This window comes from Coregonus clupeaformis, chromosome 24 (genome assembly GCF_020615455.1).
Source record: "Coregonus clupeaformis isolate EN_2021a chromosome 24, ASM2061545v1, whole genome shotgun sequence".
In the NCBI taxonomy this organism is placed as follows: Eukaryota; Metazoa; Chordata; class Actinopteri; order Salmoniformes; family Salmonidae; genus Coregonus; species Coregonus clupeaformis.
Genome location: NC_059215.1, coordinates 54041664 through 54057535, shown reverse-complemented (window position 1 = coordinate 54057535; position 15872 = coordinate 54041664). Strand labels below are relative to the sequence as shown.

General features: G+C 42.7%; 1 protein-coding gene across 3 annotated transcripts; it reads left to right on the top strand.

The window, feature by feature from the left end:
* The first annotated feature begins 960 nt into the window (after positions 1 to 960).
* LOC121537859 (nascent polypeptide-associated complex subunit alpha) lies at positions 961 to 14362 on the top strand. Of its 3 annotated transcripts, XM_045207345.1 has the most exons (10): positions 961 to 1038; positions 1797 to 1859; positions 3662 to 4150; positions 5075 to 6517; positions 7927 to 8006; positions 8744 to 8821; positions 9298 to 9444; positions 9751 to 9882; positions 13865 to 13987; positions 14175 to 14362. In XM_045207345.1, the coding sequence occupies exons 2-10, from the start codon at positions 1799 to 1801 to the stop codon at positions 14187 to 14189; spliced, it is 2568 nt and encodes an 855-aa protein (XP_045063280.1). In that variant the 5' UTR covers positions 961 to 1038; positions 1797 to 1798; the 3' UTR covers positions 14190 to 14362. The 3 variants fall into 3 exon arrangements, with proteins under 3 accessions (XP_045063280.1, XP_041701405.1, XP_041701406.1); XM_041845471.1 differs by lacking the exon at positions 5075 to 6517 and having other exon boundaries at positions 986 to 1038; XM_041845472.1 differs by lacking the exons at positions 3662 to 4150; positions 5075 to 6517 and having other exon boundaries at positions 995 to 1038.
* Positions 14363 to 15872: the final 1510 nt, after the last annotated feature.

Here is a 15872-nt window from a genome sequence, read left to right as displayed (position 1 = left end):
TAGCTAGTCCCGAAGTGACAATGTTTTACAATGTGTACAGCATAGCCATTCACATTTACACACAAAAAAAAAGCTATGTCCCTTGTCACGATAGTTGAATAAAATTATATTTGAATTTACTCTGCCGATTGTCCTTGTGGTTGGTCCTTCAGCTGGTCGAAATTTGAGACAAAATATCTACAGGAAAGTATTATTAAACCAACTTCAAAACCAGCGGTGTAAAGCACCTAAGTAAAAATACTTGAAAGTACTACTTAAGTAGTTTTTTTGGGTATCTGTACTTTACTATTAATTTTTTTGACTACTTTTACTTTTACTACACTACATTCCTAAAGAAAATAATGTACTTTTTACTCCATACATTTTCCCTGACACCCAAAAGTACTCGTTACATTTTGAATGCTTAACAGGACAGGAAAATGATCCAATTCACACACTTATCAAGAGAACATCCCTGGTCATCCCTACTTCATCTGATCTGGCGGACTCACTAAACACAAATGCTTCATTTGTAAATTATGTCTGAGGGTTGGAGTATGCCCTTGACTACCTGTAAATTAAAAAAACAAGACAATTGTGGCGTTTGGTTGCCTAATATAAGTAATTTGAAATGGTTTATACTTTTACTTTTGATACTTAAGTATATTTCAAACCAAATACTTTTAGACTTTTACTCAAGTAATATTTTACTCGTTGACTTTCAATTTTACTCGAGTAATTTTCTATTAAGGTATCTTTACTTTTACTCAAGTATGACAATTGGGTACTTTTTCCACCACTGTTCAAAACGCGGGTCTCTGTGTGTGTGGCAATCAAGATGTGTTTGCTCATGACCTAAGGCACATGCACAATATGGAAGTACATGCACTAAATACATGCACACTCACCAGTCTTGGGCGTTTACATGGTCGCTGTATTCTAATTCTAAGAGGGTTATTTGCATAAATCCGGAAGTTGAGTCAGTTTTGTCTTGCAGCCAGGCGTTCTGGTACTTGTAGTTCTTTTTTACACCCATCTTAGATCTACACTCCTATCACAGTAAGTTTTTCTCGTGACAATCTATCAACATCTAACTTAGAATTGTGTGCCATTATATGTGGTAGTTATCGTAAATAGGTATTCTTAAGTTTGGTATTACTGAGGAATTCACATTTAATGGTTATTATCTCGTATGATTTCGCTAGCAAGCTAACTAACGACGCCAGTCTCTTGTCTCGAAACCAACGTGAGCTAGGTAGCTAGCTGTGTTTCTGTTAGCTAGTGTCCAAATAACATTTGTACATAATACCCTATTAAACATTCCGTAGGGTGTGGGATGGCCATCTACTTAAATGTGCAACAAGAGTGTGAATAAAGTGAGATAGCTAACTAGTAAGCAAACAAGTCAATTTGTTAACAAGCCAACCAGCCAGTTGGTTAGCTAGCTAACACAACAAACCAGCAAAGTTTGCCCCATACCTTGTATTGCGTCATGAAATTCTAGGTTGGAATCCAGGCAGTTCTAACATTTTCATTTAGAAGACCGCTATAGTTACTGTAGTTAGCTATTTTAGTTATTACCTCTGCAGTGCCCTATCATGTTCATGTATGCCACAGACACAGTTGCTTGTACTGTAGCTCAAGTTACACCGTTTAGTTGTTCCATATTTCGCGGCTTGTCATTCAAGGGTCATGTCTTGGCTTTGCCCATCCAAACACAGCGTTGCCAAACCTGTTACCCATTTCAATCACATTCACATTTAGACATTATTACACCCTTACCTCTGACCATAGGTTTTGTTTTGTTTTGTTGACAGACATGCCAGGTGAAACCACTGCAGAGACAGGCCCAGCGATGGAGCTGCCACAGGCTGAGACTGGTTAGTATCTTATTTATATTTCTCAATGTGTCTGTACTGTCCTTTAGGCAGTCTGTTGACCTGGCATGATATGTTTTTCCACATATGGGGTCCTGGAACTCAACAGCAAAATTACTAAACAATCGGTTTTTATTTTGTCAAAATGGCATTTCTTTACTCTGATCATGCTAGACCTAACCTTGTGTGTAATCTCAATTAAACTCTAACATAGAATCCAACAGGGTTTGTTTTTGTTTCCAGGACTCTAAAACATCTACCGTACTCACCTGTACTGTATGAGGTTTCTTTCTACTGTACTCACCTGTACTTTGAGGTTTCTTTCTACTGTACTCACCTGTGCTGTATGAGTTTTGTCTTGGGACTGGGGTGTAATGGACAAACTAATACGCCATTATACTTTTTCTTGTGGTGTCTTGCATGGAACATCATCTGTCCCCCAGAAATGTCTGTCGTGAATGCCTATTCAAAAAGGCAATGAGAAAGCATAGTGATGTCCTCACGAATGAGTTTTCAGAATTTGAGCTATTACATTTACCGGTGAGAAATATTTGCTAAATTACTGGATTATTTTTCTGTTCAATATGCTATACGATGCTTGGATTACCAGTGGTCATTATCCATTCACAATAATGGGCGAATTATAATCTGAATCTGATGTAGGCCTAATGTTAAATGTAATCTGTCATGTTTATTGTAAAATGGCTTGTGAATCACTAATCTACTGGAATTGTTCATGCTAAATGAAAATGCTCAACTCAAAGGTTCCTCAACTGCTGTACATTCAACTACATCTTTCATCAATCTTAGGGTGTGTTCGTAAATTCAATTTGTGAGTGCGCTCTGGGCGTTTTGTAAATTCAGAGCGTTGTCAGATTGTCAGTTTGTAAATTCAGAGCATTTTACTTGCCCTTGCAGAGCTGGTTAGGCTGTTTTCAAGTTATCTAGAGCATTGGCGACTGTAACTGTGCTGCTGGCAACAATTTAAATACGCTTTTTTTGCCGACGTTTACTGACACCGGCCATATTCAACGGGTGTTGAGCGTTCGAAAATTAATCAGTTATTCTGCACTCTGGCACACTCAGACGAGAGTGCTCTGAAATCGGAGGAGATGGCCAGAGTGAATTTACGAACGCGCCCTTAATTTCCTTACACTTTCTGGCTGATCTAGCCTAAATATTACTCAAGGTAAAGCATGTTCGATTAGTCTCCTCCTTCACTTTCTTATAACATCTCTTGAATGGTAAACCTAATAGACTCTATATTTTGTACTCGCTTCTTCAGTCTGTGTACTGAAAGATGATGGGTCCCAAGGGGTTTCACTTGAATGTGGGCACTGCATGATAAGACTGGCAGGGGAATACAAATATTCACTATCTCTGTTACAAACACTCTCACAAAGACTCCTGTTTATACTGTCACGATTAGACTCACATTGGGATCATCATGCACAACTTGGTGGTCTACATTTTTACCGTTCTTCTGTGTGTAGAAACAGTACGTCTTGTAGTTCCGTTAGTACATGTTGGAGTTGTTGTTTCTCAACAGTAGTATTGGTTTCTCCAATTTCTTGTTAAGATGAATTTGGACTAAATTCAGCCCCGGTCTTGATTCGCCTATAGTTATTCTTAAGGAGAGAGAATCTCTCACTCCCTAATTTGGAACAGTATCCCACTTTTTTTATAACATTTGTATAGATATGTGTTCCCCAACATGGGTTGCAGCTTTTAATGTCGCTGTGACTCCCCCCCTACTCTTTCAACTTCCCCTTTCTACTCCTCCTACTCTTTTCCTGGATTCCCAGTGTTGGGAGTCGATGGGAGTTGTATCGGCAAACCAGTTTCACTACCCGAGGTAACCAAGGAAATGGCTGATCCATGCCCCACTGTAGCTGCCGAAGCAGTTCAAGATCACACTGAGAAGGTTAAGGACAAGCTGAATGAAGAAGAGATTGCTAGTCCTGTTAAAGAAGAACCAACAACCCAAGACCAAACTGCTGCTGTGCCAGAGGAAGACAGAGTGACCGCTGAGGAGCCAACTGTTGACGCACCGGAGGTTGCTGTTGAAGAACAAGCTAGTCAAGTAGTGCCAGTTCCTGAAGCCACCACAGAAGAGCAAGAAACTGCTTCAGAATATCTTACAGCAACTGTGGCACCTGAAGTGGTTGAAGCCCCTGAGGTTGTGAGCGTTGCGGTCCAACAAAACGAAGTGGCCACTCAGAGCGAGGAACCCAAGGTGAAGGTCCGGACTAAGGATGTTAATGGTCATTCCAGGTCATTTGCTATTCATTCAGGTGGGTTATATGTGTTTGAACTTAATTAAAACTGTCCCTCCCTCTAGGTGCTTTTCTTATGCCAATTTGGTTGGTAAAAATTTTAAATAATGTTTGCGCTTTAGTGCTAAAGGAATCAGCAATGACCTTAGTCTTCTTTCTGAAAGGGTCACCTTTTTCGGTCTAAAGTTGGGAATTTCAATGATCACTAACTACACAATTTCTAAATCACCTTAACCATCTGTCAGGTTCGTGCCAGTCTGGCACAGGGTAGTTTTGACTGTGCTGTGCTGTGGCTGCTGTGGGTCTATAGAACCTTTTTTTTTTTTTTTTTTAGAAGCTGGTTGTCCTTGCTAGTAGTTTGCGTTGCAGTGCACAATAACCTGTGTGTTCTTTGCCTGTTGACAGTGTGCTGTCTTTACTGTAACATTTGTATGCTAGTTAAGTGTAACTAACATGCATTGTCACTTAAAGAAACAATTCCCTTTGCCACTCCTTATGCCCCCCACCCCCCACCCAAAGCCTTTCGTGAACTAATACTGCACTTGACTCCCCCCTTACTAGCTGACTTTATTGAGGGAAAATGTACTTACTATGACTGTGATGTGGTTGTCCTACCTAGCTATCTTTAGATGAATGCACTAACTGTAAGTCCCTCTGATAAGAGCGTCTGCTAAATGACGAAAATGTGAATAATGTAGTGACTGTAGTTCTTGAGATTGAACATGCTCTTATGTTGTTGTCAATCGCTGTATAGTGTGACAAATCTTTTGCAACCCCTTTTTGCACCGACTAGTCAGGTTTTGTCATTGACATTTGTATTTATTATGGATCCCCATTAGCTGCTGCCAGTCTACTAGAGCTGACATTCAACATTCTCTTATGACATTGCCACTTGTCAGTCACTGTTATCCAAATCCAACTGACATCCTGTCTTTTCTTTAGACTCTGCTTCCAAGGTGCTCTCCTCCTTTCCCCCGTGCTGTTCTAACAGACCCCCTATCCCCCTAAAAACTGGGACCACGCCTCCTCTGTCCTCTTCGCCCAAAGCTGTGCCTTCTTTCACCACCAAGCGCCCATCTCCAACCAACCCTACCTCCTCTCCTAAGTCTCCCTCCACGCTTTACTGCTCCTCCACTCCCCCCTCTTCACCCCTGGCCTCGCCCCCTGTCGGCTCTCCTCTTGGTGGCACCGACAAGCACCAGGCCACCCCACAACCCAAGGTAATAAAAGCAGTGGAGCCAGGGAATGCTGAGAGTTTTACTAGGTCCAACGTACAACTAGAGCCTACTAAACCTAAACCTGCCCCTCTGGCTGACGCTCCACAGCTGCCAGCTGAATCTAACAATATTGCGCTGTTACCTGAAGCTCTACAACCAACCAACTCTAACCCCGCTGCACCAGTTAATGCCAGGCCATTGCCTCCCACCATGTCTGGTGCTGCTTCACACGTTCACAAACCCCCTGCCATTCCTGTTCTATCCTCAACGGAACTATCCTCTGCCTCGTACGCTCAGCAAGTGGATGTCACTGCCGCCGCCTTCCTAACTGAAGATGCTGTCCTCTTTTCCCCAGCCCCAGCAGCTCCTTCCATAGCTGTAGTAGCCACCAAGGCTGAAGTTGTCCATCCTGAGGATTCCACAACCACTAAAGCTACTGCCTTTCCAGCTCAGGTCTCATTGTCAGAAGTGACGGACGTTCCATTGGCTACGTCGCCTGTTAAAGCCTGCCCCTTCTCTTTTAAAGTGTTCTGCGAACATGCTGCTCCTGCACCTATGTCGTTCTCCACTGCTTTGCCCCCTCGGAGAGCTACAGAAGGTCAAGCAAAGGACCAGGTGCATAAGGCTATAGCTGTATCTGCTGAGGCTTCTGTTGTGAAGGCTGAGCTGCCCTGTGAGTCTGCAGCAGTTGACGACCGAGCTGAACAGGTGTCCGTAGACGTGGCTGCTAAAGCGCCAGCTGAGAAGCAGGATGATATGCCTGCTGCTGCCACTGTTGCCCCTCTCCAAGCTTCTGCTGCTGAGCCTCCCGCCGTTGAAAATATTCCCGCCACTGTATTCCAGTCTCCTCCATCTCCATTCGAAAAGGAAACCCCTCCAATTCCCTTTACTGCCCCCGCTGGTGTGGAGGTGTTTGTCCTTCCTAAAACACCAGCACCTCGAGCGGCTTCTCCTCCCAGGCTATCCCCTGTCCCTGTCACCCCACTGATTCCACTAGACGAACCCGGCGGCGGCACACCCGTATTCCCCCGTCCACCCACACCAGTGGAGTCTCCCTCACCCCTCAAACCCTCCCCCCCTCCTTACCTCACCTCCATCTTTATCACTGAGCCTTCACCAGATCCAGAGCCCATTGTGGTAAAGCCAGTGGTCAACAACAACAACAAGGGTATTATGAATCCACATTGGCCTGCTTCGCATGACAATTTTTAAAATGTCACTAACAATATTAGTATGCATAATTTAGGGTCAGGTAATTTCTATCTTCATCGGATACATTGGGGTAAAATGTAAGTATTTGTTCAGTCACTAACATAGCACTAACAGGATTTTATTTTTTTACAGCAGGTAAAATATAGACAATTCTGACTATTTGGGATGGTCTCTTTTTTTGAATGGTTGTCTAACTATGTTTATTCCTACAGTCTATGTTTGGTTCATCCTCACTCTAGAAAATCCACCCTTTGCTTGGCTTCTGTAGTGGCAACCATTAGTGCTGACCAAAACCTGACCAATGGCAAAATGTGTATTTGACTTGCAAGCTCTCACAGTGGTTAAGATGTAAACGTGTGTTAAGAAATGAGTTCACCTGTGCTGTATGTTACTGTTTCAGTGGTGCAGTCTTCAGAGTTCCTATGGACAAAGACCTCTCACATCTTGATTGGCGATAACATAAACCAGCAGTCAGACTTCGAATGTCCTCAATGACCTGCACACACCTGTTTTGACATTTGATCTTTAACACAACAATGTATATTTCGGTCCAGTCACTAATACAGGGGTTCTCAAACTTTTTTTGGGGCCACGACCCCATTTTGATATCATTTATACAATTTTATTTGGGCTATGACAGTCTATTACAAATCAGTCTGACAGTATTTTTGACAGTATTTCAATCTGAAGGAAGCATTGTTTGAAGTGACTGAAATGCATTAGAAAGGTATTTGGAAGTTCAGAAGATCATCAGGCAATAATTTTGTATGATCTGTGTAGAAAAGAACGCCATTGATGTTATTTTCCCACCAGTCTGATTAACTGCCTGGTCTTGTCCACTCTGTTCTAATGAGTCCTGCAGCTTGTGGGCATTGTAGAAGGAAACAGAAGACACGTCCGTGTTCCTGAGAATCGTATCTTTCAGTGACAGGGTCATAATATCTTTTTAGCTTAAATCGTTCAAAAGAGAGCCACATTTTTCTGAAGAAAACAGAAACCGATCTGTGTATTACAACCACATCTAGTGGCTACCGGAGGTTACTGACGTAACCGCGGATCTATGAACCAAGCCCAATGTTTTTTGTTTTGTTTCTCTCGCGACCTCATTTTCAAATCGGCGAGACCTCTAGTTTGGGAAGTGCTGCACTAATACAATGTCCTTTAACTGTCCCAGGGAACTGTATGAGTGTATTTTAATGTGATTGTAACCAAGTTGACTCCTTATATCACCACATAATTACCTTCCCTTAGATGCCTTTTCTGCTTAATGTAAATTGTTTTGTTTACGTTATACTAAAGAACTGATTGTGTGGTATTTTGTGACCATGTGACATGTTCAAATGGAATGTATCTGATGGTGTCTAGGGTCTGGCACAGATTCCGACAGTGATGAGTCCGTACCAGATTTGGAGGAGCAGGACGCGACACAGACACAGCAGGCACAGGTACAGTATGGCCACCAGGGGGTGCTGCTCCCCTACACTCAGGGGCCACCGGGGGGTGCTGCTCACCTACTCCCAGGGGTCATATCGAGGGAGGAGGGGGGGAATCCCTCTTGTAAATAAAAAGGACATTGTGTGTCCCCTTTTTATTAACTTGATTTTGACCCTCTTTTTTTTTTTTGCAGAAGCTCTTATCCAGAGCGACGTAGTTTTAGTGAGTGCATACATTTTCATACTGTGTTAATATACTTAACACCCCTGCCCGTTAACGCAACCACCTATTAACCCCTGTCTCCATCAATTGTTTATTAGTTGTACAGTATGAAAAATGTATGCACTCACTAACTGTAAGTCGCTCTGGATAAGAGCATCTGCTAAATGACTAAAATGTACAGTTGATAAATGGCAGGTTGGCGTTTGTCATGAATCTTGCCCTGGAGGCAGAACTGAGCGATTTCCGCTAGATGGACCAGCTGCAAAGTCAAAATTGGCTATATCGTAAGAATTCCTGAAAAGAAAGTGCTCATTTAATTTAGGGTTAGGCATTAGGGTTTAGTGTGGTTGGGGTTAAGGTTAGGTTTAAAGTCTGATTTTATGACTTTGTGGCTGTGCCAGCTAGTGACCTCTCGCAGAGCTGCCTCCACTACATGAGTCATGACGATAAATAACAACCTGCTGATTAATGTGTCCAGCTTACAGAATAACCGATTTTTACAAACCTGTTATTGTTCTCTCCTCAGCTTGCTGCAGCAGCTGAGATCGATGAGGAACCAGTCAGCAAAGCCAAACAAAGCAGAAGTGAAAAGAAAGCTAGAAAGGTCAGTTTTGTTAATTCAAATGTTCCTAGAGTACATTTAATTGCCCCTGAAGTACCACAACAATCAGTTACTTTTTCCCTAGAACCCATTGAAAACTCCAAAAGCAATGTTCTCAACATTTGCTCCATGGACCAGCTACTTCTCCGAATGATTTGCTAAATCAATTACTTGTTTTGCTCTGAGGTTGTGCTGAAAATGAGCTGCTATACTACACAACATTGTTTTGAACTACCATCATAATGAAAAGTTCATGTTTGGGGAATGATGCCATAAGGACATCATTTCTTAAGTCTAAGGGAAATTCTTATATTTTTTTACCCAGTGTAAAAACACAATTATATGCTAAATGTTTCAGTTGTAATGACTTTCAGTTCAGTTTCCTTTGGACAATATGTTTCCTACAGACAATATGTTAATTGATTAGCTACTATAGTGTCCTATGGACAAAATATAATCATCTTCTCTGTCAACACCAGGCCATGTCCAAGCTCGGCCTCCGTCAGGTGATGGGTGTAACCAGGGTTACCATCAGGAAGTCCAAGAACATCCTGTTTGTCATCCCAAAGCCAGACGTCTACAAGAGCTCCGCCTCCGACACATACATCGTCTTCGGAGAGGCTAAGGTAGGAATCTACGCAATTTTATATCAGACACGTACATTGTCTTCGGGGAAGCCAAGGCACGTGATGCTATTTTAAGTGGTTACCAGAAATACTAGCAGAATCATTAATCAATTTAATCTTGGTTGGATCTGACAGTGCAGCTTTTCATTTCAGATGGGACATGCAATACTTAATGGTTTATAAATGCCTTTATATAAGCTATTTATTTCACAAGTATGTATTTTAAGTTCTCTATGAATTATACAAAGATATGCTCAAATTATTCTTGCGATGCTGTTTTCTGAAATGAATTTCCTTTTGTTCCAGATTGAGGACCTGTCCCAACAAGCTCAGCTGGCAGCAGCAGAGAAGTTCAAGGTCCAGGGAGAAGACAGAATGTCCAGCATCCAGGAGAACACACAGACACCCACAGTACAGGAGGAGAGTGAAGAGGAGGAGGTGAGGGTCAAGGAAAACATTTACTTACAATGACTGTGATGTGTGGTTGTCTCACCTAGCTACACTGTGCCTTCGCAGAGTATTCAGACCCCTTGACTTTTTCAATATTTTGTTAGGTTACAGCTGTATTCTAAAATTGGTGAAATTGTTTTTTTCCCCTCATCAATCTACACACAATACCTCTTAACAACAAAGCAAAAACAGGTTTTTAGTATTCAGACAGTTTACTTAGTACTTTGATGATGCACCTTTGGCAGCGATTACAGCCTTGAGTCTTCTTGGGTATGACGCTACAATCTTGGCACACCTGTATTTGGGGAATTTCTCCCATTATTTTCTGCAGATCCTCTCAATCTCTGTCAGGTTGGATGGGGAGCGTTGCTGCACAGCTATTTTCAGGTCTCTCCAGCGATGGCTGTGTGCTTAGGGTTGTTGTCTTGTTGGAAGGTGAACCTTCACCCCAGTCTGAGGTCCTGAGCACTCTGGAGCAGGTTTTCATCAAGGATCTCTCTGTGCTTTGCTCTGTTCATCTTTCCCTCGATCCTGACTAGTCTCCCAGTCCCTGCCGCTGAAAAACATCCCCACAGCATGATACTCTAAGCGGCTGTCATGTGCCTTTTACTGAGGAGAGGCTTCCGTCTGGCCACTTTACCATAAAGGCCTGATTGGTGGAGTGCTGCAGAGATGGTTGTCCTTCTGGAAGGTTCTCCCATCTCCACAGAGGAACTCTAGAGCTCTGTCAGAGTGACCATCGGGTGACCAAGGCCCTTCTCCCCTGATTGCTAAGTTTGGCCGGGCAGCCAGCTCTACGAAGAGTCTTGGTGGTTCCAAACTTCTTCCATTTAAGAATGATGGAGGCCACTGTGTTCTTGGGGACCTTCAATGCTGCAGACATTTTTTGGTACCCTTCCCCAGATCTGTGCCTTGACACAGTCCTGTCTCGGAGCTCTACGGACAATTCCTTCAACCTTATGGCTTGGTTTTTGCTCTGACATGCACGGTCAACTGTGGGACCTTAAATAGACCGGTGTGTACCTTTTCCAAATCATGGCCAATCAATTGAATTTACCACAGGTGGACTCCAATCAAGTTGTAGAAACATCTCAAGGATGATCAATGGAAACAGGATGCACCTGAGCTCAACTTCGAGTATATTTGCAAAGATTTCTACATTTACATTGACATTTTAGTCATTTAGCAGACGCTCTTATCCAGAGCGACTTACGGTTAGTGAATGCATACATGTTTTTTGTTATTTTTTCATACTGGCCCCCCGTGGGAAACGAACCCACATCCCTGCCGGCCAAACCCTCCCCTACCTTGGACGACGCTGGACCAATTGTGCGCCGCCCATGGGTCTCCCGGTCGCGGCTGGCTGCCACAGAGCCTGGACACGAACCAGGATCTCTAGTGGCACAGCTAGCACTGCGATGCAGTTAGCTTCTTCAATTAGATGCCAACTAATATTCATACATGGACAATAGGTGGGGCAGGAGGGAGAATGGTGTTCTTGATTTTGAGAAGAATTCCCCTTTTCTTTAGAGCTTCAAATTGAGATTGTTATCGTAAGCAACAACAAAAAATCTTCAGCGGTGCCACTCTGGATTCTCCAAGGGGAATACTCCCTCTATGCTCCACGAGTGTTGTAGAGTTGCTTTTGCTGGGAATTGTCCACTGTTGGCATCAATTTACTTGGTCCCAAAAATAGTGTGTGGAGGATTTCCTTTGTCTAGTTTTATCTGAGTCCCCAGCTGAAATCCATAAGGTTCATTTAAAAGTTTCTAGAAAGATTAAGTCAATTAAAAAAGGCCCTCCTGACATTTCAGTACACTAGGCTTCTTCAGAGGGGTTAGGGTTACAGTTAGATATAATATGCCATTTAGCAGACACTTTTATCCAAAGCGACTTACAGTCATGCGTGCATACATTTTTATGTATGGGTGGTCCCGGGGATTGAACCCATTACCCTGGCGCCATGCTCTACCAATTGAGCTACAGAGGACCACATAGATGTATGTATGGATAGATGGTTACCTGCTGGGTTAGGGTTATAGTTAGATGTATGTATGGATAGATGGTTACCTGCTGGGCATCTCTGTCTGCCTGTCGCACCTCCATCAATGTAGGCCGACATCTCCTGGTGGCAGAGCAGTGACAGGAAGGTCGCATTTAGGAGACTCTTGATACACACACACACACACACAGACTTCACACACAGCAAGATTGGTGTAGTTCATTTTACATCCAACATGTTTTATTGTTCTCCAAGTTGAACAGTTTACCCTGTCTTGGCCTTTTCCACACGCCCAAAACAACATGGCATCATTATACATGGCATTTGTTAAGGTAGCAGTGGAGGCATACAAGGTCTAATTCTCATACAGAGAAACCAACCAATGTAGAGAGGGCATACAGGATCTCTCCACAGTCAAACCAATGGAGAGAAAGCATACTGGATCTCTCCAGTCAAACCAATGGAGAGAGAAACCTGTTTTCGCTTTGTCATTATAGGGTATTGTGTGTAGATTGCTGAGGATTATTTTTTTTTTAATCCATTTTAGAATAAGGCTGTAACGTAACAAAATGTGGAAAAAGTCAATGGGTCTGAATACTTTCCAAAGGCACTGTATATAGAAAAGTATGTGGCCACCCCTTCGAATTAGTGGATTTGGCTATTTCAGCCACCTTTCCAACAAGTCAGTTCGTCAAATTTCTGCCCTGCTAGGGCTGCCCTGGTCAACTGTAAGTGCTGTTATTGTGAAGCGGAAACGTCTAGGAGCAACAACGGCTCAGCTGCAAAGTGGTAGGCCACACAAGCTCACAGAATGGGACTGCCGATTGTTGAAGCGCACAGTGCGTAAAAATTGTCTGTCCTCGGTTGCAACGCTCACTACCGAGTTCCAAACTGCCTCTGGATGCAACGTCAGCACAATAACTGTTTGTCGGGAGCTTCATGAAATGGGTTTCCATGGCCGAGCACCCGCACACAAGCCTAAGATCACCATGCGCAATGCCAAGCGTCGGCTGGAGTGGTGTAAAGCTTGCCGCCATTGGACTCTGGAGCAGTGGAAACGCGTTCTCTGGAGTGATTAATCACGCGGATGCCAGGAGAACGCTACCTGTCCCAATGCATAGTGCCAACTGTAGTTTGGTGGAGGAGGAATAATGGTCTGGGGCTGTTTTTCATGGTTTGGGCTAGGCCCCTTAGTTGAAGGGAAGTCTTAAAGCTACAGCATACAATGACATTCTAGACAATTCTGTCCTTCCAACTTTGTGGCAACAGTTTTGGGAAGGCCCTTTCCTGTTTCAACATGACACTGCCCCCGTGCACAAAGCAAGGTCCATACAGAAATGGTTTGTCGAGATCGGTGTGGAAAAACTTGACTGGCCTGCATGGAGCCCTGACCTCAACCCCATCGAACACCTTTGGGATGAATTGGAACGCCAACTGCGAGCCAGGCCTAATCGCCCAACATCAGTGCCCGACCTCACTAATGCTCTTGTTGCTGAAAGGAAGCAGTGGAGGCTGTTATAGCAGCAAAGGGGGGACCAACTACATATTAATGCCCATGATTTTGGAATGAGATGTTCGATGAGCAGGTGTCCACATACCTTTGGTCATGTAGTGTACCTTAAGATGAATACACTAAAACTAAGTCGCTTGGATAAGAGCGTTTGCTAAATTACTTAAATGTAAGGGTCGAACTCGTCTAATGGTCAGGTCTTCGCGCTGGTTCCAACCTAGCCTGGTCCCAGATTGGTTAGCTCTGTTCTGTCAGATTTGGGACCAGGCTTGTTCCAACTTACATCCTCTGACGTTTACTCAACTTTTATCATGAAACATTAGTAATGAATAAATGTATGGCGTCAGGAGTTTTCACTTCCTCATTGTGCTCTACCAATATAATGATAATCCATTCTAAGTGATTGACTTATTAGAACTTCCTCCCAATTCACTTCTGCGTTCCATCATGCTTTGCAGGTTGATGAGACTGGCGTGGAGGTGAAGGACATTGAGCTGGTGATGTCACAAGCCAACGTATCTCGAGCGAAGGCTATACGAGCACTCAAGAACAACAACAACGACATCGTCAATGCCATCATGGTAAGTATATTTAATTGGTTGTCACTTATGTTGTGAATGTACTATCAGTTGTAATTGATGTTTACCTTTGATTGCTATGTTCTAAGCTTATGACAGGCACAGTTCCATCTGAACAATAAAGTTCTAGATTCTATTCAATGTTGGCTCCTCCTTAGATACAAACCACTTTTTGTTTTCTTCTTTGCAGGAGCTGACCATGTAGATGCCATGAGGACCAGGTCCAGTCCAGCATTAAACCCTAGTAGACGTTGTCTATTCAATTAATTCCAAGGATAGAAATAGAAGTTGTGGATTAAGGGGATGGAATATTTATTCTTCTTCTGTTTACCGTTTGTTTTCCCATTTGTTGGTAAATAAAATGTTTTCCTCACATTATTTCTGTTTGTAAGATTGTGCTTACACTAAAATCAGCGGTGGGTGTTGTGCCATATAGGCAAGGGAACACCAACAACAAAAAATGTAAATGACGTCATAATTTCCTCAATCAAAGTTTGTACCGACAGATGTAGGCTGTTGAATAATATCATTCTATATCGTTATAAATATGCATAAAATGCATCCTCTAATTGAATGCATCATTCCTTGAATGTAAAATGCATCCTCCGTCTGCCTCTATACCCACACATATTGTATCAAGAAAATGTTATATTTTTAATACCCTCAATCACTAAATTAGACATACCTGATTTCAAAATAGGCCATCATCACTGTCAATCTTGAATGATAATTATTTGTTTTACCAGTGAAACTTCCAAACTGCCTCTGCATGCCAATCATTTGATTGATCTCAATCAGTAGTAGGTGTGTCCAAACTTTTGACTAGTACTGTGTGTATATATGGCTTAATATCATTGCACTCTGCGAGGAGAGCTTTAGTTGCGAGTAGGCATTTCATTGTAACTTACACTACACTGTATGATTTAAACTTTGATTTGATTAGCTTGAACACATAGTTACAATATACCCTATTACAGAATAAATGAACACCGAGATATGAACTATCAATTCATATAATTTATTTGCATAGATTAAACATGCTCTCAAATCAATTGACCAAGTAGTGAACACAAAACATTGCAATGTACAATTACAGGAATTTAGTTTTAAAACAGCCATAAAATCAAGCTTGTGGTGTATTCATGCATTTCAATAAACTATAACCTTAATGCATTATTACCTTCAACATGGCCCAATTCACATTTCCAATTGCCCACCCTGACATACCAAGCTAGAATGTGCCCTGCGTCTCAACCAATAGCCAATATTGGCTAAATATCCCAAGCTGGGTGCAGGGCTACAGCAACTTCCAGAGAGAGTCAGGCTCCTTGGGCTTTGCAGTGGCCACTCTGGTTTGGGTTAATCGGCAGAACGGTGTTGCTGTAACCAACTGGTCACATATCGTTCTGGGTTCCACTGTGCAAGAGGGGGTCCGTGGAGTTTTAAGAACATCAAGGCAGACATACAGTGAATTTGGATCCTAGATCTCGTTGGTGTGATAAAGATCATGTGGCTAACCCTCCTCACACTCCAACGAGCAGCAGGGAACAGTGCTTGACTTGGACTGAAATAGGTTACAGTACTCATTTTGGGTGCTGAACAAGTTACATAAGTTGCATGGACTCACTCTGTGTGCAATAATAGTGTTCACTGTGATTTTTGAATGACTACCTCATCGCTGTACCCCACACATACAATTATCTGTAAGGTCCCTCAGTCGAGAAGTGAATTTCAAACACAGATTCAACCACAAAGAAAGGCAACTATTGGTAAAAATGTAAAAAAGCAGATATTGAATATCCCTTTGAGCATGGTGAATTTATTAATTACACTTTGGATGGTGTATCAATACACCCAGTCACTACAAATATACAGGCGTCCTTCCTAA